Raw genomic sequence first — 27,545 nt, forward strand, 5'->3', positions numbered from 1 at the left:
TCATTTGTTTAGCAGTGTGTGTATAGTCGTAAATGTTCTGTTTTTTTTATTGAGGCAGCTGGATTGAGAATCATCTGGAGCAGAAACACTTTTCACATGTGCAACTCTTCACTTCAGAATCTGTTATCTGTCTTGAATCAACTTATTTCTGCATACTTCTAATTTTATTTAGCTGCTAAATACAGACCATGCCTAGCAGAATGGGCTCAAAAATTGATCTGAACAAAGACTTCATCAGAGTAAAAACACACTACAGTGGGTAAGTCAGTGTGTCCTTTCCTCTGTGTTGTGACCTGTTTATTTTTGAAGCATATTGAGCCGGACTTTATGGTCTGACCTAGTGATAGAGTAACCAGGGCTTTGGTGGATTTGTAATTAATGTCAGATCAGGCAGGTAAACTTCTGAGCTATTAAAATACCAGTCAGACTCCTGCAGCATGCTGATCAAGAAGAAGAGTTAATTTATACTTTTCTCAAAAGGGGAGAAAATGCGCGTAACTGACAGCCCACAGTTACTATGGGTTGATGGATTATTGATTCCCATGGTCACAGCCAGGTCTAGATCCATCTCCTGCATCCAGATGCAGTTATTACATTTTATCCTGTCTATAATCAAAATGTCATGGTCCTTTATGACTTCACTCAGTTGTCAGTAGAAACAGGAAGGTTTTATTGCGGCAACATGAAATCTGAATTTTCAGGTATGTTGAATCTAATTGGTTTGCCACTCTGAGGACCTTGTAAAATAATGTTGCTTTGGTTTCTCCTGTCTTCCTTCAAGGCCTGAGTTTAAGGCATTTGAGGAGTTAAATATTTGGCCCAGGTAGATCCTTCAACTCAATTGGAAGTATTTAGACTGAAGTTGTTGGCATTTAGAAAGTGACTTGAGTGATCTTTTCTGAAGTTTTACTGCTAAATAAGTAAATGTAGCTACTACTGTGATTGTTCTTACATTATGGTGTAGAAAAATGCTGTTTTGAATGTAGTTATGAAAGTCACTTCACAAATTTTATTGAAAACAAAATGCTTGCTTTTTAAACTCATCTGCTTATCAATGCCGTGTACTTTGAGGTCCTGAGTTTAGAATTCTAGAGCAATTGAATTAATGTGGTAATGCAGTAGGAGAGCTGCCTCAGCTGTTTAAGGGAAGGCACTATAAACACCAGTAGAACTGGGTGTAAATAATTTGGGGTGCCTTGCTGGCAGGTAGTGCTGATATAAAGTGAAAGGAGTGTGTCTGTGGAACTTGTCTGTGCAGAATTGGGGGAGGTGATAATAATTGTGTCAATGTTAGAAGTCAAGTAATTATTACCATGTTTTACAATAAACTACTGTAGTTTTTCCTGCAACACTACATTCAGTCTTTTGCATTAGCTGTGAAGTCTGTAGAAGTCAATTTACAAACAAGAGTTCCAAGCTCTATGAATTTTGTTTTTGTTCTGCTGATCAAATTGTGTGAGTTAAAACTGACTCTTTTTAGCGTTATAGCCTCTATAACTGATCATCTCAGTATCTCCATTGCAGTACTACACTCAGCTTTTGAACAAGTTTGACAGACTTCAGGAAATCATTGATGCTGGGCAACTTCAGAATTTTGGACAAACCTGTTCAAGTAGCTGCTAAAATTAAAATAATAGTACAGATGCCATATTGTAATCTCAGTTAGAAATCTGAGCATGAGGAAGTTTGAAACATGTGAATGTTGAGTGTATCTCTGGAGGCCCAGTATCTCAGGTATTTCTGTTTCTGGGTGTGACGGAGTTCCTAACATAGCACAGTGGAAAGAACTGCCAGATAGATTACAAAAGAAAACTAAGTAACTGCAATAGTGAAACAAGAATTACACAAGTTGCCTCTCTAGTTTATACCTGGTTACTTGAAATCACTGAAACAGAGCAGTGGTGCAGCGTGGTTTGCTGTGTGTTATCTTGGTTCTAAGTGGTGACATGTTTGATCTGTGAATGGGAATGACTTTTCTTGCTGTAGCTGCTCATACAGAACTTACTGGTCATTAGCTCTTCATATTACTCTGTAGTGTCCAGTTTCAAGTATTTTTTTTTTTTAAAAAGCATGCCGTGGGATTATTTAGTGTTAAACAAGGAATGGCTTTTACTTCCCTGTGCCCTGATTGCCTGATGTGGCTGCAGAGAGGTTAAGATTAAATACAGTAAATCTCAAAGGAACGTGGGCATCATGGCTATGAAGTTCATTAATTTACCTGTAGAATGATGTCTGTTATAATAATTTTAACAATTCAAGGTTGATTAGTAGTTTCTGGCTGTATTTGGAGGTTGTAGTGTGCATAGTTAGAATGTTGTCTTACAGTGTGTTTTCAGTCCTTGAATATTATGTAGATACTTGTGAAAGCGTGATTGTCCGTGACCTCAGATCTACAGCTGCTTGATTTCATGAGTGGCTCATGGTGGCATGCATTAAATAACGAGCTGTGTTTGTTGGTGACCTTGTCTTGGGGCAAGGCATTGCACCAGCCCTCAAACATTGCTGTGAGAACTAGTTTGGTCTCTTACGTTTATAAATGCATAAAACATGACTTCTTTGACAGGGAAATGTTCTTAAACTCAACCTCACCTGGCAGCTCTCAGTGTTGTGGATGATATGGATTTACAGGTTAGCAGGTAGCATACATACTTCTTTTGTTATTGCTGTTATGAAGAATTATTAAGCTGCTGTTCTTTGAGAGCTTTACGAAGTGTAAGTTAAAGATACACTTGAACAGGTAGCAGTGCTTTTAATCTGAATTTGAAACAGTGCAGTTCTTTAAGATGACTGTTTTAGAGTTTTGCTTATAGTAATTTTTCTCAGCAAAGGCAAAATGGCAATGCATTAATGCATATAATTTAAAATGTAAGTTGTAGAATTCAAGTTTCTTATTTTAGTGTAGTAGGATTCAACTGCTGGCTGAAAAACACAAGTAGGCAGAATATGTTGTATAACATTTTTTCTAAAATGCCTTGTCCCACAGTATGGAAATAGGAAAATTATCTCAGTCATATTGGACAACTCCTGATATGTTTGCTGGGCTAAACTAAGAGAGGAAAGAATTATACATGCCAGTAGCCATTAACTACAAAACTGCTTTCTAATTGTCCTCTGGAAGGTTTTGAAGGCAGTGAAATGACTTAAGTTCATCTCTTGTTTCTTTTTGCACTTGTTTATTAGTTGATTTCCCAGAGTCAGTTATTTGAAAAATATTTTTTAAATAGTAGAAATTCTTGTTTGTATTATCAGATTTTGTTTTGTGTAATCTTTTTTCCTTTCTTCAATATTTGACCTGCTTTGACAGGACTTGTGGACTCTCATTATATCAGAAGTTATTGTCACAAATTTCTGAGATAATGTATAGTTTACATAGAGAGTTCAGTTTTGGGGTCATGTTCTCTAAACACTACAAAGGTAGAGTGCAAGATGCAGAATTTGAGTAAGATTTTTATCTGAATTTTGCTGTAATTACATCTTTTAAGAATTTACCCAATCAAAGCTTCATCTCTAACAATAGAGAGGATGTGAGGAAAAGCCTACAGTTTAAAAGGATTTTCCAATAATTGAGACTTTATTTATCTTCTGATGGAAGAAGTACCTGGATAAAAAACATTTAATTATTATGAAAGCTTCTGGTTTGTTTTTTAACCACGCTTCAGACACTGATAATTATAATAAGGGAGCTTGGCTCACCCAAGTAAACACGCATTAAAGATGGGTAATTAACACATTTATTTCCTCCATACTGAAGTATTTAACTTAAGCACTGTGGCATGTAATCCTGCTGGTACAGTGGGAGCATTTTCTATGAGGAGTGCTCATTCTGTATGATTCTGCAGCTTCGTGTCCATAGATGGAACCAAGTATATGCATGGAATATGCAGGTGTTTTCTGATAAAACCTGATGTTTTCATCTTCTGCAGGGACATCCTGATAACAAATTTGGATGCATCAATGAGCTATGCTGAACTTTGTGATGAAGTGCATGAGATGTGTAACTTGCAACAGGAACAGCCAATTACCCTCAAGTGGATTGATGATGAAGGTATTGGACTAAAATACTTCTTAGGATTTGTTGTTCACTGTGGTACAGAGAAGGGGCATTGGGAAACTTGTATAAACAAATGTCACACTGTGGAGTTTTTTTGTTTCTAAGTACCTAGCTACAGAACTGTCATAGAGCGGGAAGCTTGGAGAAATGAGACTCAAGACATCAGGGTTGGTTGCAGTAGCACTTGAATTCACTTCTGTAGAAATGAGGCTTTGTACAACCCCTCTGCAGCATGTCAAAGCCATGGCTGCAGAACTAGAACTGAGTGCAGAAAGGTGGGCAAATACTAAACTGGTTTGGCCAATATTTGTAATGGTGCGTTTTGGTTTTTCTAATAGCTCTCTTAGCTGATAGTGTTGTTTGAGTGAATGGAATTTCAAAGTAATGACCTTGGAAGGAGGTAGCTGGTAGTCAAAGAAGACTCAGCCCTTTTTAAGACACCAAGGAGTAGTATTAAGATTTTTAAATTTTACTCTTTATCTTTTGAATACTAAGAAGGACAGAGGCAACTGTACCAACCTCAGTTTAATGGTGGTGTAATAAAAAGTAACCTGATCAGAAGGACATGGAAGATAATTACATTGCTGGTGCTTAGCAGGTTGAACTGCATGCCTGCTAATAAAGGAAGATTATTGCAGGGAAGAAGAAAACCCCATGAGTTTCGAGTTGGAGGATTCTAAGACATGAGTCCTGTTAAGTGTTTCTTGGTTGGGCTCTCTTTTGCATTGGCTTTTTGAAGCTTACTTAAACTAAAACAACAAATTTATTTATTCTCCATTCTACTAACTGTTTTCCTCTTGGAAATGCATTGGTTAAATGCATACCTGTACAACCTTTTTCTGATTCCTGGGTCTGAGCTGTTAAGTTTCAGCCAATCTGCTGTGTTGGCTGTCCTCAATCCTCCCGGGTTTTGTGAGTTATCCTATTTCTGCATTTGAGTGTTTCCACTTACTGCCACATGGAATTTAAGTTCATTGGACTGATTGCACAAACAGATGTTCTCTTTGAACTAACTAAAAGCAAACAATTGCCGATGGCTTAATGAATAAACAAAACGTACCAACAGATGAAGAAAATAGATTTTCTGTTGGGCTTTTATAGTGTATCTTTGTTTTTGACAAGATCCAAAAGGTTTGAACTATGAATAGCTCACTCATGATAAAATCCCATAAACTTATTAGGAATATGGATTGTTGATTTGCAGCACAAATAATTATTTTGTCTGTCATGTTGTATTATTGCTGCATTTATAAGTCATCAACAGCAGTGGCCTTCAAAGAGGAATAGCTGGGCCCTGGATTCATCTTTTTACAAAAGGAGAACGTTTTTTGAAAATAAGAAATTAAAGTTTAATATGTGGCTTGACACTGGTGTCATCACTTGGCCTGGATATCATAAGGTCACGTGTCACCCAAGGTGTGCTGCAGGAAGGTGGCTGTTCCACAAGGGGACGGGGTTCAGAGTGGCACCCTTGCTTCTTTGCGTGCTCTCAGTGCATGGTGACGTACTGTACTTCACGTGTGTCTGGTTAAGTGGATTTATGGATTAATTATCCAGTTTTAACAAAAATAACCCTTCCAAGGTAATGCTGGTAATGTGACTGCAAGCAGACAACAAGAAAATGGGGGGGATCTTTAAGCATATCTATTCACTTATTTTTTTGTTATCCTATAGGATAGTTCTGTCTACTCAATTTTGGTAAAATTGGAAGGAATAATTGTGTTGCTCCATTTTGGCTTTGATCAAAATGCCCACTTAATATCAAGTGGTTGAAAGAAAGGCAATACTTGAAGCTGGTACATTTTTTACTGGTTGAAATTCTCCACTGAATTCTTCAGTGGTAAATTTGCCTGTGTGTTGCTTTTTTTTGTTAGGTGACCCCTGTACCATCTCATCTCAGATGGAGCTGGAGGAAGCCTTCCGTTTGTATTGTCAGAACAGAGGCGAAGGGCTGATTATTCATGGCAAGTATTGCACAGTTCAGGAACCCCTGTGTGTCTGATAATCCCAACAGCTGCTTAAGTGTGAGGTTGGAGTGACTCCCTTGCCTGTCAAGTATCCTTCTTTGTGTAGCTGCTGCCCTGTAGTTTGATGCTGAAGAAGGAACTGGAGCCCAGAGCTGAAACTGTGCAGGAGGCTTTGAGTTCTGCACTGCACAGATTTGTTAATGCTTTGCTCCAGTATAAGCTCCTGCCAGTCTGGAACCAAATTTTGATTGCATCATTTCTCATGTAGAATTATTTAAAGGCTTCCAAAAACTGTCTGTGTGTAAATATATTCAAGAATTAAGGAAAAAGTACTACTGAGAATCTTTTATCTTAAAAATCTAATGTTTTTGTTTTAGTTTTCCCAAGTACTCCAGAGAAACCCGGCATGCCTTGTCCAGGAGAAGATCGTGAGTACTAAAATGTTATCAAATTCTAGCTAAATTTCTTTTTGGTTACATGGAAAAGAAATAAATTAAAAGATTTTCATAATCTGGTGCTACATGCGTGTATATCTGGGTTTTTTTCTTAAAAGAATGCAAAATATTTTACATTTTGTCAACAGAGACATTGCATAAATCAATGTTGGAGCAGTGTTTTAATGTTTCTGAGGATTAATGCTGGTTTTTGTAGTTGATATATTGGGAGGAAGAGACAACAGGATTTTAGATGCATATAACGTAGGCCTTTGCTTTTTTTGTGGTTCTTTTGGCTTTGTAACTTTGAGGGAAAAGAAATGATGTACTGAAGAGGGAGATACAGCCATTTTAATAAAAAGGTTATTAATCTCTATAAAAATAATCCTGTGAGAGGTAGATAAACCCCCAGAGGAAGGACACATAATTGATATGGTTTACGTGTATTTCAATGGCCTGAACTGCACAGGGATAAAAGGATTAAATAGCTGTATAGTCAGTTTTCATTACAGAGGGATGGCATCAGGACATTAGTTCATATCTTGGTAAATGTTAAGGAAAAGAATGGGAATAATTGGGTGCCAAAGGTACCAGATGATGCTTGGCTGCTCACAGGAGTATAAAGAAAACCTGACTGAAGAATTTCAAGGACCTTTGCTCTTCTCTTTGAGAAATATAAGAGGAGATAAAATTAATTGCTGATAAAAGCAAGTAATGAATACTAGGAGAAAAGTTGATCAGGATTTACACTGACACAGACTGGCTAAAGATGAGTAGTGCAGTGATAATAGTTGTGAATAATATTTTTAATCAGAGAAATAATACTAATATACTAGTAATTGCTCTATTGAGAGCTTCTATGAAGGTGGAGAGAGGTGAAACAAATACCAAAAAGTTAAAGTTCAAATATGATTTTCTACATTTAAACTACAATAGATGAAAGGTTAAATGTGAAACCCAGGTAAGCTGTTGTGTTGACTAGGTTATTAAAATTGTCTTTTAGAAAGGGAAAAAAAAAGTAAATGTGCAACATTATTTTCTGTAATTTGCTGAACAAGGACAACAGATAAAAACTGTCTTCTACTCTGATTAGAAGAGTTAAAAAAATTATCCCTGAGACATTTAATTTAATGAACTCATTAAAAGGGTAGATATTCTAGTAGGAAAGTTTTTTGTGTTAATTTGTTAGAAGTTTTAGTTCTCTCAAGCCACGAGACGAACTACAGAAAGCACAGCTGAGTGTGGCTCAGATGACCTGGTTATTGTGTCTGTAGGGTATTTCTCCCTATATGGTTTTACAGGTCACGTTGAATCACACTCAGATTGTTTAAAAAGCCTGTTTAGTTGGGTGTGCTTGATAAGGGATCTCTGGTCAGGTTTCTCATGGGTTCATGAATTAATTTGATGCACATTACCTCTCTGCATCTGTGAGGTCTGCATGGAAATTGGGTCTTGTGGCCTAGGTATAACTTTTTTTTGCAGTAGAGCTGTTAAATTGTATTTAAATGGTAACTTAGCATAGACTAATACATTCAATACTGTTGCTTGTTAGCCAAAGGCCCACGACAAACATCTGCACTGCACTTGGACTGTATGGAAGTGTTACTGGTATTGGTGAGACAGTTGATTTAAGGGACTTGTTTATTTTGTCAGGATTGAAATATTGTCCTTGCTTCAGAATTTATTAATCATATTTCAAATTCTTATTTTGTGTCTTTACGCTGTAGTTATGTTCATAGAAAATCCTTTTAAAAGTGAGAATGTTATGTAATTTATGTATATGTTTTCTGGAGCATCATGTTTGCACTATAAAGGAGCTTATGAGTTTGCCTCAGGTTTTTTCCAGAGACAAATAAACAGTGAACTAGTTGGTCTATCCAAAATGAGCTTCTACTTAAATTAGCAGTTCTAAGTGTGGATTGCTGGTTTGTTGCAGAACTACAGACAGTTTGAAATGGAGCTTTTAAATAAAACTATTCAATTGTGAAATAATTGCATTTCCAATCTATTGCTCAGATGTGTCCATGTTAGGTCATGGAGTGGCTCTTTCCAATAGTTTGTGATCTTCTGAAGTGCAAATCTGTATTTCTGTAGGATTGTAGGGTTTTTCTTTCCAGCTCCTTCAGAACAATAATACTTTGGAAGAAGAGTGGAGGAATACAGACTGAAGGGTTTGCATTTATGTTGAAATTTAATGGTAGAGTTGCTATCTATCCTCACCTTTGTTAAATTGATATGGTCTTGAGATTGTACCAGCCAGCAAAGCTTGAAATAAGAGCCTGTAGTCCAGTAATGAAATAAACCACATAACTAATATTTCAATTCTTTTTGCATGACTTAAGGAAAGTTATTTCTGTGCTTGAAGAACCTTTGTTCTTATATTGATGTGGTGCTGTCTGAGACAAAATATGCAGTCTCCAGCATCTGCACTTGTATTGTCTCTGTATTCCTTTGCTCCAGAATTTCTGTGCTTTTTGTTGGAGCCAGCCCCAGCTCCCAGCGTAGGTGCACAGCTGTGGTGTACAAACAGCCCCTTTTCCCTGAGCTAACCTGTGCTGGCAGTGCTGCTGTATGGCTGAGCTGACAGCATGGCTGAAACATCTCCCATCCCTTCCCAGACACTGAATGTGACCTCTCGGAGGCGTTCCCAGCATCTGCTGGACTGGAGCCTTGGGTGCTTGATTGGTGTTTCCTGATAAAGATGGCAGACTTCTAGACCAGTCTTGCATTTAACTTTTATTTTTTCAGTAGATGAGCTGTTCTTTCAGAATTGAATGAAACAAAGTTGTTTCAGAGGTGTTTGGTGTGTTCTCTCCTGTGCCCCGAAGTGCCAGCGCTCCTGATAGTGTGTGTGGATCCCAGCAGCTGATTGGCAGTTTTATAACTTAGTTATTGAAGTCTCAGCTTATTTATGCTGACAGATCTTGATCTGATTTATCGCTCTTGGTGCTGCAGTGCATTGTGTAACACAGCACGTCCAGCTGAACAATTTCCATCGATTTGCAGGACTTCCCTGACGGAATTGCCGGGTTTATCAGAGAAATACTTGTTTTGGTGACATCAGCTCCTTGACATCCATGCCATGTTTTAGTTGTGCCTCAGCTGCTAGCTACAGCCTCTCAAGGGAGCCAGTACCACCCGTGCCTGGATACATGAGGCAGAGATGTGAAAGGGAGAGACGGGAGTAACCAGTCTTCCATTAAGTATTTGCTCTTAATGTTCGAGCTGATCCTGCCTATTGTCCTTGGTGTCTAATGGTATTCACACAGCGGCATCTGTGGAATAAAGAGAAAATGTTTCATTTCATACCTACTACATTGTAAAGAATTACATGCTGAAGAGGCTAAAGAATAAAACCCAGTGAGTAATGCATGCTTTTTCTGTAGATTTTGTGTCATCATTGTGGTTGCTGTTGTGAGCGGCGGGCACTGACGCGGGCTGTGTGTACGTGTGCTGCAGGAGAGAAGAGAACTCAGCATTTTGGTTATGGTACAGTCGCTGTGCCTGCCACCCTCCTTTGCAGCCATGGATTGTTACAAATGCAGAGATTGCCGCTGCCTCTGTGCGTAGGGATGTGGCTGAGAGACCTCCTGGAAATGCTGATAAAATTGCATTGAAAGGACTCCTGGGGAATGTATTTTAGGAGGAAAGGAACGGAAGAGTGAGTGATGCTGCTGCCGCTAATATTGGAGATTAATGAAAGAAATGTATCCCAAAAACCCTGACGGTATGTGCTCAGGGCCTGTTTATTGTAGGATTGCTGATCTAAAGACTAACCATTTAGGAGCATCCTTTTCTGAGGCCTATTTGTTGAATTCTGCTTAGTGGATTGTTATAGATGGCTGTTTTTAAATTGTGAAATACTTGTTTTGAATTAAGGGGTAGTTAGTTTCTAATATTGTCAGAACAAACTGTGCTAGTTCACTTCTGCTTAACAAATAGATCTGTGTATTTAATATTAAAATTCATGTTGGATTTGGGTAGCTAGTGCCAGCAAATTTTAGGGTTGTTTTGCTGTTGGCTTCATTAAATAGAAGAATGCAGACTAGGAAACCTTTAAATTAATTAACAAAAAGGAATTAATATGTTTTTAATGTTTTAGTAATTATGACATTAGTGTGATAGTTTTCATTCTCTAATATTTTTGGCTGATTTTGCTGCCTTGTTTTTTGGTAATGATTACACTGTGTTGTGCATGTCTCCTATGCTCTTTGTTTATCTGCTCAGTATTTTAGCATTAGGTGTTTGGGCTTCATTTTCCCCCCAAGCCATCTTTCTTGAAAATTTCATCATAGGCTCGAGTAAAGGTATCTTAGTAACCTAATTGTTGTCGTGAGCTTTTTATTTTAGGTATAGATATTTGATTTTACTTTGTGTTCTGCCTGATACTATGAAATAGCTCTAAAAGGCTTCTTGCTGGAGTAGTGTGGCCTGTAAATATTTTTCTAGCTCATAAGGCAGGTTTTTCCCTTCATTTGTTACTGTATTGGCAGCAGTGATTAGGTTATTCAGAGCACGTGAACCAATTTAATCCCCCAATGAAGAAAGGAACTATTGCCACCACAGAGACTGTTCTGAAGACGTAGATTGGATTGCACTGGATAATTAGGCAATTTTGAAACTGCTAGTAACCCTCTCCTGGTTTTTAGTAATTGAACTGAGGGGGAGGGGGGGACTGTACTATTTTGATGTAAGATATTCTTGTTTAGGATTTGAAAATAGCTGTGTCATAGTTTCTCAAGAATACCTGAAATCTCTTCCTCTGTCTTAACTGCACCACATTTGTGTCATACGTGACTTATTTGAAAAAGAGACAGATTGTGAGGCAGCATAAGTTACTGAGAACAGAATTGTAGTTAAAGGTCTGGTTTGCTTATAATCATTTCATGATTTTTAATTCTAAAGTAATTTCAACAGTTTTCTTAGCTATGTAATGTCCAGTGAAGAATAAAGGGCTGGACCTCCCTTTTTATAATTGAGGCGTAAAATTATAAAGCACAAGTCTGATTGTGGGATTTGAAATCTGCCCTTATTTAAAGGTACTGGGTGTCTTAGCAGATGTTTGTATTCCAATTTATAAACTATAGCCTAAGAATACAATGGACTAAGGAATGCTTGAGCTTGTTTTTAAGGTGTCATAGCAAATAATCTGTGTTCTTTTTTTATTTATTCCGCTTCCCCGTTCTCCTAACTGTTACTCAGAATGTAGTATATTAAATGCAGAAAGGATGTCAGCTAGTTTCAGAAAGCTTCTCTTTGATGTAATGTCTAGTTCCTCTCCCTGTGTTATGTCTTGTATCTTCTTTTAAGGTGGTAAATCCACTCTTGATATTCCGGCACTTGGGTAACCAAATGGGCAAGGAGGTGATGAAGCTTTTTGGTTTTGCTGGAATTAGTGAACACCTGTGGGCCTGTTAAACCTCAGTTAGGCCTGTGTGTTTCAGTAGCTTGGAAGGGCTGTTTAATATGTAACCTCCTCATTTATATGGTCATAGTTAATTATGTATTATTATACTTGGGTTCTGTGTAATACTTTTGGAAATTAGTTGCTCTATGCAAGTTACGGTTTTTTATGTTGAACTGAGCCACAGAATTAACAGCAGAGGCCTGCAGGGCAGGTAAATGGGCTCTTCAGCATTCATCTCCTGGATTTTGGAGTTGCTCTGTGAGAAACCAGAGTGTGTGTGAGATTCCAGGTGCTGCTCATTTGGAATGGAGAGCACCAGGAGCAAACCTTGGGAGACTGTGATAGCAGTTGTTGTAGCCACTGAGGGCTTGCAGTAGTACAAATCTGGGTGGTAAATAAAGCAAAAAGCAGCTGACGAGGCTTGCTGACAGGGTGGCTCCCAGGAGAGGCACAGGAGAGCCCTGATAAGTCAGGGAGAGAAGGGGTGAGCAGACTGTGCAGTTCATCCTGAAACCACATGGGGAAGGTGCTGCCTTGGGGAGTGGAAAAAGGACAAACTGATCATCTCAATATTGACCAGAAAGTGCCTCATTTGTAACTCGAGTTCCATTGCTATTTCTTCTGCATCTGTTAGGGCTTGTCCTTGAATTGCCAGCTGGGGACATGTTTAAAAGGAAACCAGAAACTATTTGAAGGCAATACTGTAGGATTTTAGTATGGCCTTTACTTTTACAATAAGTTACTACTACTAATAATGCTGTTCTATGCTTCTTCCAATAATTTAGGTTCTCATCTAGGGCTCTTCAGCAAAGCAGTACAGAAGCCCTGTGACTGGCACAAGACTCCCTGTTCTTTACTTTGTCAACTCTGATAAAAAGTTACTAAACCTTCATTTCAGTTTCATTCCAAGCACATGTTCTGGAAACTTTTGGTAGTTCTGTGATGATCAGCTTCATGTGCAATAGCACTTTGCAATACAAGTAGAATTGCCCAGGTAACTGTGAAATGAGGGGGAAATTGGGTGTACGGGACAGGCCACAGCCAGTGGAATGTTTCAATGCAAGGAGAGAAGACTAGGACTTCAACTTAGACAAAGACATTGATGCAATATGCTAAAATTAATTTAAAAATCATGTTTGGCATAGGATAAGAGAAATTAGTTTACCATTTTCTAAAGGACAAGAAGCCCTGGGAAAATGGGACTCTTACAACAAAGTCTTCTAAAATGTTTTCTCAGTGATTTGTCAGTAGTTAGCTTTTTGTTTTTCCTTTGACCTTTTCAATAGACATTTCATAATTTGCTTTATAAGATAAAAAAATAGGACTAGGTGAAAACTAGATCTGACCAAGTTTTAACTGATGATACTTGAACAATCTGGATTTGGTTCCTTCTGATTGCTCTCAGTCACGAGAACTGGACTTCTCCCCGCTTTCAATTATATGAATTACATGTTATCAAAGGATGAAAATTTTCTAGAAAATGTGTGCTGTCAGGTCCCAGGAAGTCTTAAATCATGCAGGCTGCTGATGAGGTACAGCAGAACCAAATTCCTGCAGCAAATGTCATTGGGTTGATCCTGACTTTTTTGGTAGCTTTCTTCAGTGACTCCAGGGTGTATACAAGACAGAGACTTTCTGTTATCAGGCTTTTATTTATAATAGAAAGTATTGTTCCATGCATGTACTAAGAGTAGAGGTTTGTTTAAGAACAAAACAGTGGTCTGAAAGTGGATGCAGATGCTACAGATTGCATATTATGTTCAGAACTTCATTTTGGTCTACTTCAGTCCTAAGTTACCTAAATTAAAGAATTAAATCATTTAAATAAGTACTGGCTCAGTACTCTTTCAGCTTGATCAAACATTTTAATGCAGCTTTTAAATGATGCTAATAGAACATTAAATTCACTTTTCATTGTAGTAAATATTTTAATGGAAGTGATTTTTATTTTGGGAGAATAAATGATGCAATCATCAAAAGAAGCCTTTGGACTTACTATTAACCATGGAATGCAAGTTTGGTTTTGGGGTTCATGTGACCACTGTCTTTGTAACCAGAGGAGCCAACTGCACATCAGGAAAGGGTGTGTGTGAATTGAAAATTGCTTAGAGGGCCCAGTTAGAAAAGGGAAAATATGAACCTTTTTTCTTTCCTAAACAAAAATGTTAATCACCTTCAGAAGCAAGGATCCACCATCAGCTCTCTTGTGGCCCTTTCATAACATTCTTTCAAATTAGAGCAGCATTTTATCCTGTGTCTGGGACAGCCTTGCAAACAGCAGATGTGTCAGCACAAGAGTCTGAGGAGGGAAGGACATCAGCAAGGTGTGGTCACTGATGTGCCCGGAAATGCTCAGAACCAGGATATGGTCGCTGCAGCCACTGACTGGACTTAGTGATGATTTCTTGAGTAACACTTGGTATACTTTGTTATTTTCAAGTACATCTGATAAATTGCACATTAAATCACAGACTTACGAGTCAGAGACTCGCTCTAAATGAGCTGTTAGTGCTGTTTTATTTGTGGCATTGTCTTTGGAGATGTGACTTTGTCACCTTGCAGTGCCACGGAGCCATTTTGGCAGCAGGATTTGAAGGTGAGCATCCAAGAGCTCAGGCATGAGGGAGCACTGGGTGTGTGTGTGTGCAGTGCAGGTGTGGGACTCAGCTGCCCCTTCTAAGGCAGTGGGGAGGGATATTCACCCAGCTGTGCTGCAATAAACGCTGGGTAGATAGTGCTGGTCTGTGGGACATTTGTTTCCTTGTTGGTTCTCCACTGATCCTGCATTTCCTCAGTCATTGTTGCTGTCTTAACTGTGCCTTTTCTTCACAGAGGTTGCTCTGACTTTGTAGTTAATTTTAGTGTCTGTTGGAAAAGAAAAGGATGGGTAGATGGTTTCCCAAGTGCTAATCAGCCTTAAATTAAATTTTAAAAAGCTATCTTCTGGCCATTTAATATTTTGCAATAACTGCAAGAGGTCAAAGCACTTAATACCTCCATCTTGTTAAGGATACTCTTTTCATTTTCCAACTTCAATTGTACATAGCAGCTTATTCATAATAAAAAGAAGGGCCAGATAACATCCAATGTATGTCTTAAAATTGCTTTCTGAAGCATGTAAATTGTTTCAATGTAACTATTTGTAGGAAATTAAATAACAGATGTCAGGCAATGTACTATCAAAGCGTACTTTGGAATTTAGTGTCCTCAAAAATGTGTTCTACCTTGATACGCAATTTCTTGATCAAGTCCAGTCTATCTGAAATGCCAGTATCAATTTCCCCCTTGTAATTCATGAGTTGGTTTTGAAAGAATGCTCACTTGTGTGCTCAGCACAACATTAAAAGAACAAAACAAAAACTGGGCATTCTGGTAGTGTCCAGCTGGCAGGCCGGGTAATTGGCCTGTAAACAAGTTGTATTAATCTCTGAGAAGTGATTTGCAGCAATAGCAAATTACCTCTGTGCTCAGGATAGGAACAGATTTCATTAGAATTGGATCGCATAAAAGCCGACTTTGGAATTGCATTTGGAAATCCAGATGAAGAGGGAATAATTTTTGTGGCCATCTTACTGCCACTCATTGGTGTAAACCAACTGTGTTGTCATTTGGAAAATAATTGTGCTTCTTCTATCTGTCCCTGCTTTTCCAAGTTGCATTTTTCAAGGCAAGGTTCCCATCCTTTCTGTGAAGTTCTGCAGACGTCATTATGGAATTGGGGAGTATCTTCTGTAGATAAGTTCATTTGGAATTAACACTGAACAGTGGACGTTGCTTGTCCATTTATATCCACAGTTAAATTTTATTTGTGTGTTCATGTTGTTCCTTAGAACTTTTTTCTTCAATATTTTTTAAAAGATGAGGAAAATAACCCCAACCCAGCCCTAGAAAATGTCATTGGAAAGGCAATATTAAATCTATTTCCAGGGTTTCCTGTGCATCACTGTTAGTGATGTAGTTGCACAGTTTGACAACAGAGGGAAGAATTGCACAGCAGCAACAGCCAGTTGTTCCCCACTGCTTTTTAGGTAGAGGCAGCTGGTTAATTTTATTTTGATTTGAGTATTTTTATTTCCCTTGAACTCTTAGTCTGAAAAAGCCTGTGGTGTTTTTTTTTTTTTTTTTTTCAGTTTTCCAATCTTGGAAGTGGATAAAGTTCTGTACCTTCATTGTATTTAAAATATGTATTTGTGTTCCCCAATTAAAAATTGTTATCCCTGCTAAGAGCTTAAAATATATTTTGATTTTTTTTCTCTAAACCTGTTCAGATACAAAATGAGGGTTCAAAAGATTTTTTTTTCATTAGGCAATGTCTTGTGCTAAATATTAATCATCAAGAAAAGATTACTTTGTTTAATTAGGGATAGATCATCTCCTTCAGCCTGAAGCAGCCAACTCAAACTCCTTAATGAGTTAACTGGTGTGTACTGTGAAATAAATGAAAAAGTAGCCCTTTTAATTAAGCTCAGTAATTAAGTAGTCAGACTTTTGTGGTGGCATTCCTCTTTCTAGGTAGCTGGTATCAATCCTGTAAAAATTTGTTTTAGTTCTTGGTTATGAGGAATCATGGAATCCATTCCTTGTTTTATTCTGAAGTGCTCTAGAAACATGTACCTGAAAATTTTATTTGGGTTCATTTTGCCGTGTGAAGTGTAGGGATGAGATTAGAGCTTTGTTCACACAACACTGACAATAAATTGTTTCTTAATTCAAGGTATGCACTTACTGCCATTTTATGAATCTGATTATTGTTCAAGGTGGTTTCTTTGATCTAGTAGAGCTCTAGTTAGGACTTGTAGCTGATAATGCTTCAAAATAACAATGATCTTGAAAACACAAACTGCTTTTTATAGCCTGTCATTTTCCTTGGGAGAGTTTCTGGGTAGGATGTCCCCTTCCATAACGTTCCTGCCTCCTCAGTTTTCCAGGGGTTGAGGTCTCTGGCAGCCCAACCGTGTGGTGTATCAGCCACTTGTCCCAGTTTTGGATCCTCAGTGAACAAGAGTGTTTTATTCTGTCATAGCAATTTAATCTTAATGTGTAATAATAATAGAACGTGTGCTATAAAGGTGTGTCTTGCAGGGATCGGTGTTTTCTCATTTTTTACCTTGGCCCCTTTTGGAGCCAGGGAATTGATTTGCCTCAGCCCCTGTGCTGAGCCACCGGCAGTCCCAGGGGTAAATTGTAGGGGTTCCTACTTTTTAAAGTTAGTCTATATTAAGCTCAGTTTTTGTTAGACTGTTGCTTCACAAGTACGTGATATAAAATCCTGCCTTTGATTTAATATTTATCATTAATTAGGGAGGTGACTTGCTCCTCTATTTACAGACTTCATCAGTGCAAGCTGCTCGTTAACTTATCGTTCACTTAATATTCCTCATGTCAGTGATAAGCTAATGTTCAGATCACAGATGTATTATGTTGTCTCCATATGGTGCTTTGTCTCATGAATTAATTAACTATTTTGGAAAAAAAAATCCTTGTGGAGATTTTTTCCTCTTGGTGAAAAGTCACCCTAGAAATGGTGGAAGGGTTCTTCATTGGTGTTTGTGTTTGAGCATATTTTAGTTAAAAACTTTGCAGTCATTTTGCCAGGTTCTCATTTCAATTTTCTTTGCAAGAAAAGTTTGCTTTAAAGTTGATATTTGTCAGATTTTGAATTGGTGTTTGAGTCAAATGACCATATCCAGTCTACACCTCTGTTCTAGAAACTGTATCTTTGCCACTTTTGGTGTGCAGTCTTTTAGCTGCTTTGAGAAGCTGGTGGGTTTTCTTTTTCCAAATTGTTAACAATTAGTGTAATAGTGCGGTATCTGTTTCAAATGCTTGCACAGTAAACATTTGCACATGCAAATAGAGTAGGTATGAATGTTTGGGGATTTGGCACTGTAGATACGTGGAATCACAGAAACTTCAATGCTTCCTTTGGAAGGACAAAAATAGAGTGTCTAAAATCAGACCCAGTATTGCAGCCAGTGTTCACACATTGCGTGTCAGTAGCCTGTGAGTTTTGGCTTGCTCAATATAAAGTTAAAATAATTTCTTGACAAAGAAACTTCTTGCCACTTGCATTATCATTTGACACAGAAAATACCTGTGTGCTTTTCTATTAAAAAATCTTCCTCTTTGATAAAGTGTGGATGTTTGAAACTTGAAAGTAACATTAAAGATGAAAATGTAAGATGCTTTGCATTAATTTCTGAGGATTATAAATGTACAGTCTGCTTCATTCTGACAAAGTGTCAATTATAAATAGGTCTGTCAGAGTCTTTATACCTCCCTGTACCCCACAGTGTCCACCTGTATCAGCTGTGGGAGGCTGCTGACGCTGGTTGTGTGCAGGGCTTGGCTGTGTCACCCTTACACCTGTGAGCAACTCTAAAAGGGACCCCTGTGGCACAACATTTAGTATTAAATATAAAACTCTAATTAGCCAGTCACGCAGAAACTGCTCATCTGTATGTATACAGCGACAACAAAAGTAACTTGGAGTACATGCTGGGTTTGGCTTAAACAGATTTAAATGATTTCTTGTTATGTTTAGAATATATTAAAAATAATTGTGGACCTGCACTTGAACTGCCCAAACAGAAGAAATATTTTGGGTAATGTTTACTGTTAAGGTAAAAATGAAGTCAAATAATGTAACTCTTGAGACTTCTAACATGTTCACTGTTGCATGTGTGAGGTGTTATCAGTACCAAACACGTCTCACGCTATCGGTACCAGACATCCTTTGTGCGTGTCCATGGAAGGTGACAGGGCGAGAGCAGCAGCGCCATTTCCCCGAGGGAGCTGTTCCTTTAACAGCTCTGTCCCTCTCACCTGAGCCGGAGCAGGCACGGAATTGTAACGGGATTATGATCATGTGAGGGAAAAGAGACAGGGCTGGAGGCAAGGGAGAGGCAGTGGTGAAAGCACATCCTGCCCCAGCCGTCACTCACGGCCGCCTTAAAAAAAATCCAAATCCCCAGGGATTGTGGCTGTGCGTTGATATTTAGGAAAGCAAGATTGTTCTGAATCACAACTTGCTTACCCTGCTGTGTGTGGTGCTGCTGGGCTGCCATGCTGCTGCTTTACACCTTTCTGGTTTCTTCCCTAGAATCCATCTACCGCCGGGGAGCCCGAAGATGGAGGAAGCTGTACCGAGTGAATGGGCATTTGTTTCAAGCCAAACGTTTTAACAGAGTGAGTACTGTTGCATGAAACGTTGGGGTTTGCTCATGTTCTGTGCTCATTGTTTGGCTCAGTCTGTGCTTTTTCTGTGCTGGAGTGTTGGAAAGAAAGGAAAAGCAGGATGCTTGTTGATGTGTCATTTCGGTCTCTGCAGTGTTATTCGAGTCATAACGATCAGGAAAAACTTGGCAGTGTTTTAATTTGAGTTAATACAGGATTGGTGGAAATTATTTATTTTTAAAGTCTCTAAAACACTGGGTTTGTGACTATTTAAGCTGATACCTCCTTGGAGCAGCTTCTCCCTTCTCCACTCCTTCTGTGATTTTTTTGATTGCTTATTAGCGAAATCTTTTGCCTTCAGAACAGTTTGCCATCCTTAAAAGTTACAGCTGCTGATGTGAGCTTTAACTGTTTAGAATCTGGGGTACTACACAATCAAAGAATTTTAAGAAGATTTTTTTATTGAGCTAAAATACAGCTGCATTTTGAGAGTCTGGTTTAATCCACATAAGCAAGTGAATGTGGCTTTAAGGCTGAGACACCTCCTTCACTTATCCCATTATGCCTAAGTATTGCAGCATATATACAAATGTACTTGGGGGAATTCCACACAAAACTGAGTGCCCTCAGAAGAGTTAACTCTTTCATTCAGCAGGGACACTTTTTCTAAAAATGGAATTTAGCATTTTTTCCTAAAATTCCTCACCCCAAAAATGCACTGAAAGAGGGAAAAGCCTCTTAAAACTCAGCATTTTATCACTAAATATATTAAAAATGTCATATTTGTGAATTACCATATGGATTTGTATAATATGCTATACCAGCTCAATTTTAGAATTTATAGTATAAAAGTGTATTTTTGTGTTTATTTGTTACGTAGTTAAAACATATTTCTTTGAAACCCTGTGAATGCATACTGCCACATTAATAATCCATAATATTCTAAATAATGATGTTTTAATTGCAATGAGGTGAATAGTGAATATACACAGAGAGATTTTGATACCTTATTAGGATGCCCACATTAGGATGTCACAATCCTAAACAAGGCTGCTTTTATACCTGCATACAAATGACATCATACAAAGCCAGAACACAAACCACATCCAACTGAAGTTAGTAAGCAGGTTGACATAAACTGTAAAATGTGACATTAAAATGGATAAATTAATGAGAAATTATGGTCATATCTGTATTACTGAATTTGATACCGGATTTTAGTGTTGATTGAATTTTTAAGACTGGAGTACTGCCTTAAGAATTCATTCCTACTTCAAAGTAACCTTTTGCAAGTTTTTCAGATCATTCAGATAAATGAACACATGCAAAAATTTAAACTTTAATCTTGTTGAACACAACATAAAGGTCAGCTCTTTGATATGGCTTTGACTGCATGTGTTTTGGAGAGGTATGAAAGGGTTACCTGGATTTCTGATGGAATCTGGGACCTGTCCCTGCTTCCAGCGCCTGACAGATTTTATTTAGTCTTAATACTACTGCTGCAAAACCTGTAACAGGGCACTGAAGGAAGCCTGATGGGCCAGGAATTTTGGAAGAGGTGGCAATAGATGTCCCAGGCTTCCTCTCATCAGGCAGTTTTTGGGTTGTTTTTCTTTCCTCTGGGCAGTGCAGTTTGGGTTCCTCCTGATCAAGGAGGACTGGCTGCACAGATGAGGCAGAGATGGCATTAAGTCTTGTCTACAACTACCAGAATACAACAGGAGCAGTATAAAAATGCTTTTGTGAAGAAATGCTCCATTCTTTGGTCACTAGTTTTTAACTATTCCAGCACTCCTGGCAAGGATTTTTAGGAGCTGAACACCGTTGGCCAGGAGCGTGTGTGACTCACCAGTGTGGGCATCTGAGGGACCGCAGTGTAATGGGCAGTGCCTGGGAGGAACAGACTGGCACTGTGGCTTTGGGAGTTCTGTCTGAGCTGGGGTGAGAGCAGCAGGGCTCCTTGCAGCCTGCAGGATGATGGGCAATACCTCAGCCTGCTACAGGAATTACTGGAGAATGTTGGCAGCCAGGGAATAATGAGTGAGTTTTATATTGCAGCCTGTGCAGTGTGAGGAGGGTTCACTGGGCCTGGGTGACTTTTTGGTGTGTAAGAATCTCAGATTGTTTGGCACTTTGGGTAGAGTGGATAAAGTGACCATAGCAACATACACTGGAACATTATTTAAAAGCCTCTCCTGTTAAAGTCAGCAGCAGGATGTCTGGCTTCCTCATTTACCCTCATTTTGGTTTAACTCATTTACATGCTCTTTTGTTACATGTGTGAAAACACCATAGATTTTTGATGTTCAGTGCAACACAGGGGTTTGATATCAGATGTGATAGATGCATTTTAATTAGGCAAGGTTTCTACCATTGTTAAAATGTATAGGTGCAGATACAGAACACTTTTTATACGTTGTCTGCTTAACATTTTGTGCCAGTGTTCTCCAGTACAGTCACTTTGGGTGCTTTTTATATGTAATTGTGTAGTACAAACTTCTGGCAGTTTTGTTTGGGTGACCTCTGTCAAAACCTGAGTTTCTAAATAGACTTATTCTCTAAAAATGATTTGCTAATGTCGCACTGTAATGGATCCCATATGCTTGAGGTATTTGTTTTCCTAACATTCATTAAACAGGGCTACATTTAGCGGAATTCTGGGTGTGAAGTGTAACCTTCAGCTATTATTATAATTCTGGATATTCTAAAATTATTACTGAACATCTGTTAGGTGGCTAGGATGGGCTCTTGCTGCTAGAGAACTGCTCACTTCCAGCAGGGAATGATCGTGGGACTGATTAATGTGCATTGTGGCTTGCAGAGAGCGTACTGTGGCCAGTGCAGTGAAAGGATATGGGGGCTCGCAAGGCAAGGCTACAAGTGTATCAACTGCAAGCTGTTGGTCCATAAACGCTGTCACATCCTTGTCCCACTGACCTGCAAAAGGCATATGGTAAGTGTGCATTCTGGCCAGGGCTGAGCGGTGCCACTCGGGCCTGTGCTGCTCTTGGTAGATGTGTCCTAAGTAACGAAATGTGTGCGTGGCTATGGATTTGGAACACTTGGGAGCATCTGGGTTTCTGTTTCTGTGGAGGACAAGCCTTTGGATTGGGAGCGGAGACAAATGAGAAAAGAAAGCTTGTGATGTGACTTCAGTGTGCTCAAGCTTGAATTTGACTTCTCCATTAGACACTGACAATCTCAGAAGTTACTCCTTTTAGCCAGTGGGAATGTTTTAAGAACTAAGGCACTGATGTGATTTCTGCACTGCTCTTTTTAGAAAGGCTTATTGCTTTCCTGTTCCTGTCATCTCAGTTTCTCCAGTACTGTTCTCTTCCTCTCCATGACCCTCATCCCAGTGCCAATGCTGGTGTCCTTCCTAGGCTTTAAAAATCAAAACATTCAAACTTCTGGGTATCTGAATTTTAGTCCTTTCCAATATTCATCCCCAGTATTTCAGTGGTGGTTGTATCATGTTTGGTCTGACTCAAAACTTAAACCAGTATTTTTCTTCAGTGATATTGCATGGGACTTGCCTTGACATTACCAATTCTTTGGCAATTAATTTCTGCATGTTGCTGTACTTCCTGGAATAGTCCTACATGTCTTGGGGATGAGACCAGTGTCCAAATGCAATATAAAATATCTGGTATTGTGATCTATACTAATTTATGCACTACCCTTGCATAATGAGCAGCAATTTGTGGTTTTATTAAGCAGGAAAAGAATATGCCAGTGCTCTGAAGGGAGTGTGTAATATCATGCTGAAGTGTTTACTTTGTTGTAGTTCCATGTGGAACACTCAGAGGTCTTTAAACAGAATAAAAGTTTGAACTTTGCTGTAAAATACACCACTCTTACTTTTAGAAGACAGCCAAGCATCTGTTGTAGCTGCAGAGAATGGCTGATGTAGCATTTAGTTTTTTGGTAGGCCGGTTTTATCATGCATTACAAAATGTTAATATTTGTACACACTGTCTGCAAAATCCAGTTTTCACTCTGAAAGATGTGAGGTTCTCATGGAGCTGTAGTTTAGGGCAGGGTGCTCAGAGGGGGCTGTATACCCAGTGTGGTTTGTTTGTGTGACCTGTGTGTTTGCCAGGATTCGGTCATGCCTTCCCAGGAACCTCGCTTAGATGACAAAAACGACGAGGCTGATCTCCCTTCAGAAGACACTGATGGAAGTGAGTATTGTTACTTTGGAATCTCTCTTTCCCTCGTTTTTTCCTCTTCCTGTTTATAAAAGTAGAAAAATTTGGTCAACTGTCCAGTAATAGTTGAAGCAAACTGGCCATAAACCACCATAAATATCTTTCTGTTTATTGATTTTTAAAATTATTTCCAATGAAGGCCTTTATAACCACACTACTTTGATTTCTTTTCTAGTTCCCTACATTCCTTCAAACCGGAAACATGACACCATTAAAGACGACTCTGAGGTATGTTTAAAAAATATTTTTACAATTCATATTTATGTACAATAACTGATTATTTATGTAAAATAGCTGATTATTTCTTCTGGGCTTTCTACTGCCCTTTTCAAAAGTCTGTGGTTTTTTTTCTGGACATTGATAATGTTTTTTTAAGCATTTTTATTGGATTTTTTTTTTATATTTCTTCTGTGTTCAGCTGTTGTCATTCTGCTCATGATCCAGGATACCTTTTAACATTTTTGTTTTCTCCTTTCCATTTGTTGGAATAACAGTGATTTAGCAGAGGGTTTGACTTTTATGGTCCTTGCAACAAATGGTGGCTTTGCCACTGCCTTGTCTGCTGTCCCTAATGGATGCTCACCCTTTGTCACCCTCAGGCTACTGCTATGGAACTTGGTTCAGTCTGGTAATCCATTCACTACCCAGCTCTCAGAGAGGGTTCATATAAATAATACCTAATCGTTTATAGACAGCTCCTGTGGAAATACAAGTAGAATAACATGCACTTAAACTCTTTTTTCAGGTCTTTTGTGGAACATCTGACTCAATCTCTGCACATCAACAATGTTATTTCCTTAAAGCAGTCTGAAAAATCTGAATATGCTTCGATTCTAAAGGGCTTAAAGACATTTCTTTTAAAAATGCTTCTGGCATGTTTAAAATAAATAGGATGCACTCTGCAGAGCACTGGTAGTTGGTCTGATATTCCCCTCTGAGCAAGGCTGCACCTTTTTCCTTTGCCTCCACTACAATGCTTGTCACTACCATTCCTGTCACACTTGAGTAGCTCCTGCTTATGGGTGACTGCCTTATTTTCAGTCATGTATCTACAGATTTTTATCTCAAATTCGGAAAGGGAAGGGTATAAATTATAAGCACATCAGAGAATTTTAATTGCTCACTTCTGCTGTGTTTAGTGCTCAGGTTTGTGTTTAAATTTGGTAGGTGCTGTTTGCTCAACTGTCCTGAATTATGCTGCTCTGATTGTCCCACCTTGCCTTTGAGCTATACTGAAATAATTTAAGGTATCCTACAGAAAGGAATTGGTGTTCTGGGAGCTTTGTCTAGAATCTTTAAGCTCAGAGCAATCTCTTCTAATAGCAGTCAATCCTAGATCAAGATTCTTTATATAAACACTTTCCACAGTTCTGCAGAATGCTGATCTGTCTGCAAGTACAGTAGTGTGAGGTCAGATAAAAATAGGCCACAGAAGTGTGTCAAAGCCTTGGATGTATTGGTAAAACGTGGAAGTCCAAGTACCTGCTGCGTCTGTCTAGTTCAGCTGCTCCATCTTCAGTCCCATGTTTTCACATCTAATTCTAGCTAATGGTCAAGATTATAATATTTTTTTTAAATAATGATTTTAAAAATAACATTCCTCATAGTGGAATATTTCCTGCAAATTCTCAGACTTGAGAAATTGAGATCTGCTTCTGTATGTTCCCAGGAACCTGTTAGAAATCTTCATTATCATTAAAACTATAGTGAGCTGAGCACAGACAGTTGTTGCCTAAACTGAAACCAAGACAGGTATATTCATTAGCAAATGTGTGTCTCCTTATTCATCTTATATTTAGATATTCTTTATTAATTTGTGCTGCAGTATCTGTCAGAATATGAAAGATGCTCCTCGCTTTGTACAAGGGATACAATGTACATGGCTTGAAGTTCAAGAATTTGGATCAAACCTCATTTCTCAAGACACTGCCTTCTGCTTCCCTGCAGGGAGTATGAAAACGATTAGTTGGATGAACTACTGCCTTGAAAAAAACCAGTAACTTTTAGTAAGAGCAAACCCAATGGAAACCAAATATTTCTAAACAAATGTATTCCACTCAGCATCCAGCCCTGGGTGCCAGTGCCAAGCAAAGTCAGCAAATTCTGTCCAGTGCTTAAAGATCTCTCTGCTTTAATAGTTGCTTGCTATGGAAATGTCTTCAGTTTCTAGCATCTGTTTCTTTTTATACAGGATCTCAAACCAGTCATTGATGGAATGGATGGAATTAAGATTTCTCAGGGGCTTGGACTCCAGGACTTTGATTTAATCCGAGTTATCGGCCGTGGAAGTTATGCCAAAGTTCTTCTAGTTCGGTTAAAAAAGAATGATCAGATTTATGCTATGAAAGTCGTGAAAAAAGAACTGGTCCATGATGATGAGGTAAAAGTCTGTGTTAATTGCATTCTGTTACATATTATAAAAACTTAGTGTGCTTTAACAAAAACCATTCAACTAAGCACAAAGCTCATGTTTCAGACAACTTCTCTGGCAGAGTTGTTTTTCTGACTTTAGAACTTATTTGTCATCAACTCTGCATGAAGCACCAGGGTGAAATCTGAGAGAAGTGTCTCTTATTTTAATAACAATTACTAATAGTCTTGGTAGAAATCATGTATTAAACATTCCAACCTGGATGTGCTAATCTGTAAGTGATGAGATAAATGGGGTGGAATTCGTGCACTTAATTTTGAAAGAAAGCAAATATGTTTTCCAAAGCAAAAGCATTGTCTGTGTATCAGAAAAGGAGCTGAAATTTTGTTCTTAAACTCATGTTGGTAGAGCCTATGTGCAAGTGACTCAGTATTCTGGAATATTTTTTCCATGAGTTCAAAAATTATGCTACTGCCATTTGAGATCCCTGTGGTTTTTGTCTGCCACAGAAATCTGCTGCATGTCTCCATTATTTTCAAAAGCCTTTAGATTTTTTTTTTTTTTGATACAAGACCTGAAATGCACCAGTTTGGGGAAAAAATGAAAAAGGGGAAAAAAAAAAGCCCCAAACCCTTCATCTATTTCCTATAATACACATTTTTGAAAGTAGGATGTTTTGGGCAAAAACTACCAGAACACTATTTTAAGTGCTCTTTGTGTTGGTAGTTTCAATCAGTTGCTCTGGCTGTCATCTTTGTCACTATTCCAGAGGCTGGGCTTAGTTCTCCTAAAATACTTTGGCTTTCTCATTTATTTGATGTTTCTTTTTATGAATCAACATTAGGCTGTTGTGTGGTTTATTTACTGTTTCCTTTCTAACATGTGTTTTTCCAAGAAGGTGGGAGCTAAAGCCAAGTCCTGTTTAATGAGTTGTGCAGCTGTTTGAGAACCAGAGGTAGATGAGGAAAGGCTTTCTGGAATTGTGGCTCTCGTAATTACACAGAAGATAGAGCTAATTGGTTTTTCTTTTCTCTAAGATAGGCTGTATAATGAAATTCTGGGAACTGATAGGAAATTCACTGAATTCTGTGAGTGCATGAGATATTGCAAGTAATGGAAATTTCACCTTAGAAGTGTTCCACAAAGAAAGAAAATCAATTCATAGCAAGTATCAGCATGTTTAAATTAGCTGGTGCTTTCCAGGGAATGGCTGGTAGTGGAGAGAAGTGAGATGGAGGGAAGTCAAATACCTGGGCTTCTGTTCAGTTTTGCTAAGCTTAGGTTTGTTAAGTGGAGTGCTGGTATAATCCTAATGCACAAGTACACAAGTGCACTGATGAAGGGTTAATTTTAAGACTCTTAAAGAGAAGCTCATTCAGTTAAACCAAGAAGCAGTGGACATATTTATTACTTTATTGAAAACTGGATTTTTGGCTCGTGTCTGGAGTCAAGTTTACCCTTCCAAGGTGCTGTATCTTCATGAATGTCCACACACAAAACCTAGCAGATTTATTTAATTTGATGGTGACAGTTCTTGGTTTCCTCTGAGACTTGGTTTCCTCAGTGTCACCATCCATCCCTGACAGGAAGGCCTGGTTTCTCAGTCTCTGTATTTGTCTCCAGATTGGTTGGGAAGCTGAGAGTATCTGTGGCAAATGGAGAATTTTTAGAACAATTACAATTCTGGTGTATTGGCAGGGTCCAGAGTGTTTGCAGGATGGCACATGATCAGTGCATTGCATGAAGGGTGAGTATCTGCTGCTAAACCCAGCTGTCTGTGAGGTTTAAATTGAGCATGGTTATGTGAAGTAAAGCTTAAAGGATTTGTTTAACAACAGCTCTGAATTTTGCAGCACTGTGCCTGTATCATGCAAACTTTGGTAGGTTTTTATGATGGTTTTGCACTGGGTTTTCAGGACTTCTCCCTG

General features: G+C 38.5%; 1 protein-coding gene across 6 annotated transcripts in view; it reads left to right on the forward strand.

Moving 5' to 3' along the window:
• The window catches only part of PRKCZ (protein kinase C zeta), a 41,064-nt gene that overhangs the window by 999 nt on the left and 12,520 nt on the right, over positions 1-27,545 (forward strand). The window contains exons 2-10 of one of the 6 annotated variants that reach the window (XM_032131611.1): positions 55-259; positions 3,924-4,045; positions 5,926-6,015; positions 6,396-6,446; positions 18,962-19,047; positions 21,857-21,988; positions 23,138-23,219; positions 23,422-23,474; positions 25,438-25,626. In XM_032131611.1, the coding sequence (XP_031987502.1) occupies positions 189-259; positions 3,924-4,045; positions 5,926-6,015; positions 6,396-6,446; positions 18,962-19,047; positions 21,857-21,988; positions 23,138-23,219; positions 23,422-23,474; positions 25,438-25,626 (876 nt within the window). In that variant the 5' untranslated portion in view covers positions 55-188. Of the gene's footprint in view, positions 1-54; positions 260-3,923; positions 4,046-5,925; positions 6,016-6,395; positions 6,447-9,419; positions 9,813-9,928; positions 10,180-18,708; positions 18,728-18,757; positions 18,845-18,961; positions 19,048-21,856; positions 21,989-23,137; positions 23,220-23,421; positions 23,475-25,437; positions 25,627-27,545 lie in introns of those variants that run through there. The other 5 variants (XM_032131612.1, XM_032131614.1, XM_032131613.1 and 2 more) reach the window with 5 other exon arrangements.

Source organism: Corvus moneduloides, chromosome 22, assembly GCF_009650955.1.
Source record: "Corvus moneduloides isolate bCorMon1 chromosome 22, bCorMon1.pri, whole genome shotgun sequence".
NCBI classification, from domain to species: Eukaryota; Metazoa; Chordata; class Aves; order Passeriformes; family Corvidae; genus Corvus; species Corvus moneduloides.